Below are 5000 nucleotides of genomic sequence, written 5' to 3'. Positions count from 1 at the left end.
GTGATTATTTGGCGTACCACAAGATAGAACCCGCGTACCACAGTTTGACAATCACTTTTGGAGAGTATTCGGCGTACAGTTAGTATGTGAGCTTAATGATGTAAAAAAGAAAAGTGGTCGTTTTCCAAAGTAAAATAGTTGTAATGTCAAAAAAAAGAATGAATTAATGTCTATGTCCTGCAGGAAATGTTCCATGGTCTTGTACTGGTCTGTGGTCATGAAGTTGAGCATACACCATTTCAATTGCCAGAATAACATATTTTTACATGATTGTCTTGCTAGAAAAGACACACAGCAGTTTTAGGAATTGAACAGCATGAAAAGCATTATCAATGAATAACATCGACCTTTTCTTTCCATGTAGATAATGTCATCCAGCTCACAGAGCTTGAGAGGTCAAGCCTTGCGTCACAGCTCCCCAATGATGCAGTCGCAACCTCTGCCCAGGCAACAACGTGACGACCATTTGGCCACAGAACCAACCATGATTGCCACATGACCATAAGCAGCACTACTGACAGGTTAGGAGTCAAACTATTCAAAGATATTACCCTGTCAAAGAGATATTTTAGCATTGTGTTTGTGTTAATACACTGAAAATATGCACACTGTAAACCATGCTGACTTAATTATATTCTAGTTAGATTTGTTTGTTAGTTTGTATTCCTTTGAGTAACACGCAGTATTTATGTGTTGGATTTTATAAAGCTATTAAAAGAAGAACACATTATTGCAGTTGCAGATGCACGACCTTGTTCTGCACTCTCTCTCTCTCTCTTGTTTGATCACACAATTATTGTAGCAGTGTTGGAAAAAAAAATCACAACGTTCATGTAGCTGCCCTAAAGCCAGAGTTCAATTTGCATGTGCTCGCTGTTCTTTTACTCTGAGCATACCGGTTTTATACAGCAATTCAAAACCATGCATGTTTGCTTAATTGGTACCTCTAAATGTGTCAATGCGTCCTGGGATAGGCTCAAGCTCACCCGTGACAAAATGAATGAAAAAATGGGAAAACTCATACCTGACTCAAATGTAATATGTATATGTAGAAGCAGTACTTTTTAAAAAAAATGCTAAATAATTGGTGTAACTTATCCCCTGTGGTATGCAGGAAGAAATGATTTGGGTTTCATTACTCTGCGAATTGAACATCTGTCCCGATCAGCAAATAGTCCTGCAGAAAGAAAACAGTAACACGTTATAGCAAAAGTCTAACAATGAAAGGATTAAGATTTAGCGATGTGTTTTATACAAAAAAAAAAAAAAGGTCATGTTTCTGACCTTAAGGATATGAAGTTCAGTGTTTGCAAGCTTCATCTTTCCAAGGGCGGGGAGAGGGTATCCCCTTCCAAGTTGAACTATGGAGAAATTCATACAAAGTAAATAAATAAACATGCATATTTCTCATATGAGAAAAAAGTAACTTTTTGACATAGATCTAAGTACCAAATAGGGATGTCCCGATCCGATATTTGGATCGGATCGGCTGCCGATATTTGCCAAAAATTGCGTATCGGCAAGGCATGGGAAAATGCCAATCCAGATCCAGTTTTTTTTTAAACTGGATCTGGATTGGCATTTTCCCATGCCTTGCCGATACGATGCCAGTTTAAAAAAAAACTCAGGTCCGTGTTTTCCAACGCACCGATTTAAATACTACATTCCACTTTTCTGCTGCTCCGTAATTCCGTTCCGCATTTTCCAGCACACCTTCAACACATCCACAGGTCTGTGAATTCTCACACAGTTGCTTTTAGCTGCTGGCATTACACGACAGGCTTTTCTCACTCTTTCCTGTGTCTCCCTCTCACAGACAGCAAGTGCACCTTCTTACACACGTCACATACTGTCACGACATACGTCACATACGTATACGTCCTCCCCGAGCAGAGAGGTAGCAGCATGGCTAACATTAGCTGTGATGCTCGCGCAGCCGTGCGAGCAACGCTCCCTCTAAGGTGCTCGCCTGTGCAATTGCGCACTGTTTAAGCGTCCTCTGCGCATAGCAAATCTATGCCACGCACAAAATCAAATAAAAAAATAAGCGCATAACAATTTTCGACACACAGACACGACAGAGAAAACAGTTTTCGTCATCATTGTTCAAATATTGTGACGTCTGTCGAGACGCTTATCTCCATTCGGTGCCACACGCCCACACCATCAAAATGCTGAGGCAAAAATTTCCACATCAACACCGTATGAAAAAATTAGTGATTTTTTTTAGTTGTGATTTCCTTCTCTGCATGAAAGTTTAAAAGTAGCATATATTAATGCAGTATGAAGAAGAATGTTTTAATGTAGACATGCAAGCCTTGAAAGAAAAATTTGAAAATCAAGACTACATTTCCTGCAAATGGGTGCATTTCTACCCTATATTTTAACTTTAGATTTATTCTCATATCAAACTCTTTTGGCTGTCTTTTTGACACTTACATCCGGCGCCCCCCTCCACACCCTGGATTATAAATAATGTAAATAATTCAATGTGATTATCTTGTGTGATGACTGTATTATGATGATAGTGTATATCTGATAGTATATATCTGTATCATGAATCAACCCCGACTTAAACAAGTTGAAAAACTTATTCGGGTGTTACCATTTAGTGGTCAATTGTACTTCACTGTGCAACCTACTAATAAAAGTCTCAATCAATCAATCAAAACACATAGAATCATCATACTGCTGTGATTATATGCATCAAGTGTTCATTCAAGGCTAAGGCAAAATATCAAGATATATATCGTGTATCGCAATATGGCCTTAAAATATCGCAATATTTAAAAAAGGCCATATCGCCCAGCCCTAGTTCAATGATGCCATTTCTGTTTGTCATGTATAATTTTGTCTATTTTGTGTTTATCCTTGAATAAACAGGTCAGTTTCTTGTTACCAACCATTGTGTATTATTCAAACTCCCCTAATTCAGCTGGCGAGTTGTTATCAAGAGTACTAAAACCCTTTTCAACATGATTCTGACAACTAAGTACCGGTAGGCTAAATAACTTTAAACTTTAATACATGCTCGGATAGGTCAGTATCGGTATCGGTCAGTATCGGTATCGGATCGGAAATGCAAAAACAATATCGGTATCGGATCGGAAGTGCAAAAACCTGGATCGGGACATCCCTAGTACCAAACACCATTTAAACAAGACCGGTGATGTGTCATTGATTCATAATTTAATATTAATATTGGGATGTGAAAGCTTTACAGATATGTACAGTATGTTTGCTTGGAGTCAATACAAAGATCAGCAATCTAACCAACCTTTAACCTGTTTTAAAATGTTTCTATTTTAATTCATATGACAAATAATATTGTGATATACATTGTTATCGCAGGAGGTTGCTACATATGTCACAATATGGATTTTAGGGTGTAACGTCAATCCCTACTTTGGATGTTTACCGAGTTACTTAGACTCTGGGAGTAATGTTTTTACATGATTGTAAACGTTACTAATGACCGTCTGCTTTCAGTGCAAGTCATTATTAAGCAGAGCGAACACAATAATAATTGATTTTTTTTAAATAGTCTTTGAAATTAGAAGTGTCCTGATCTAACTTCTTCACTTTCGGTACGATACCGAAATCGTAGCCTTGGATATTGACCCATAACAATTGATTGATTCAATACGATCCAGCACGAATCATACATACTTTTATTAATTTGTCGTGTGCAATGTTAGAAAAAGTTTGATCAAGTAAAATGAGTCAAACAAAAAATAATGGTAGGTATTAAAAACACTAACCTATTTATTATTAACCATCTAGAATCGACTTATGCTGTCTTTAAGTTGAAGTGGAATGGTAATTTTTTTTTTTGTGACACCTAGTGGCTACAATAATATATTGTGTGTTTTTCTGACTAATCGGGGCACTTAAAATCCTTTTAATTAAAAAAGTCAGTATCGCTGGCTGCGGGAACAAACTGCCGCTATTGCTTGCCGTGCTACCGAGGCCCTTTGTCCCTGAATTGCTCACACACTCCGGCAGATTCAATGGGGGTCTGGCGGCAGATTTCTTTGACTTTATCGTTGGAAATGCATCTGCTTTGAGTGTCGCAGGATATCCACACATTCTTGCCATCTCTGTCGTAGCATAGCTTTCGTCGGTAAAGCGTGCGGAACAAACGTCCAATTTCTTGCCACTTTCGCATCTTTGGGCCACTGGTGCAACTTGAATCCGTCCCTGTTCGTGTTGTTACACCCTCCGACAACACACCGACGAGGCATGATGTCTCCAAGGTACGGAAAACAGTCGAAAAAACGGAAAATAACAGAGCTGATTTGACTCGGTTTTTGAGAAAATGGCGGATTGCTTCCCGATGCTCCGAGAGCGAATATTAGAAAGGCGTTTAATTCGCCAAAATTCACCCATTTAGAGTTCGGAAATCGGTTAAAAAAATATATGGTCTTTTTTCTGCAACATCAAGGTATATATTGACGCTTACATAGGTCTGGTGATAATGTTCCCCTTTAAGAGTATGCACATGTGCAGTATTAAGATGTAAAACAACTCACCATTCAATATGGGTAATACAACAAATTTCAGGACGATTTGCAGGATGTTGTCAAGAGATCTGACCTGTGTATTAAGTTCATGTTAGTTCCTCTCTCCACTGTTGACTATAAATGCTGTAATTTGCTTCCTAATCAACCTCTCTCACCTGAAAGTCTCCCACATAACTTGTCGCCAGGGTCAGATTCATTCTGTGCAAATGAAGAGAAATTACCCTGTGACGTGCATCCGACATGGAACTTTTGCCCTTTTAGGAAATAATTAGGCATATTTAGTGGAACTCACTTGTTCAAGGTGACAGCCCCAGCGAGCCCCATGCCGTTGACAAACACTCGGGCGCTGACACTGGCCTCCTGTTGGAGACAAAGCAGTTAGAAAGTTTTTGCCTGAGGAAAAACAAGAATGGAACATTTCCTTGAGAAAGGCGTAACGTGTGCAACGTGCCATGTTGAGGACAAATAGCGGAGCGA

The 5000-nt window shown here is 38.9% G+C and overlaps 2 protein-coding genes across 3 annotated transcripts in view; one reads left to right on the top strand and one right to left on the bottom strand.

Moving 5' to 3' along the window:
- cdk5rap1 (CDK5 regulatory subunit associated protein 1) overlaps positions 1–499 on the top strand; it is a 47640-nt gene extending 47141 nt beyond the window's left edge. For both annotated transcript variants that reach the window (XM_061923987.1, XM_061923986.2), the window contains one exon: positions 365–499. In XM_061923987.1, coding sequence (XP_061779971.1) covers positions 365–499 — 135 coding nt within the window. The remainder of the gene's footprint in view (positions 1–364) is intronic.
- LOC133571022 (bactericidal permeability-increasing protein-like) overlaps positions 1–5000 on the bottom strand; it is a 19016-nt gene that overhangs the window by 90 nt on the left and 13926 nt on the right. The window contains exons 11-16 of the mRNA XM_061923989.1: positions 4975–5000; positions 4816–4883; positions 4679–4721; positions 4533–4596; positions 1285–1361; positions 1–1177 (exon numbers count right to left, since the gene is read on the bottom strand). The exon at positions 1–1177 is cut by the window's left edge and continues 90 nt beyond it; the exon at positions 4975–5000 is cut by the window's right edge and continues 142 nt beyond it. Coding sequence (XP_061779973.1) covers positions 1136–1177; positions 1285–1361; positions 4533–4596; positions 4679–4721; positions 4816–4883; positions 4975–5000 — 320 coding nt within the window. The 3' untranslated portion in view covers positions 1–1135. The remainder of the gene's footprint in view (positions 1178–1284; positions 1362–4532; positions 4597–4678; positions 4722–4815; positions 4884–4974) is intronic.

This window comes from Nerophis lumbriciformis, linkage group LG28 (assembly GCF_033978685.3).
Source record: "Nerophis lumbriciformis linkage group LG28, RoL_Nlum_v2.1, whole genome shotgun sequence".
Taxonomy (NCBI): Eukaryota; Metazoa; Chordata; class Actinopteri; order Syngnathiformes; family Syngnathidae; genus Nerophis; species Nerophis lumbriciformis.
This window is presented reverse-complemented; position numbering and strand designations above follow the sequence as displayed.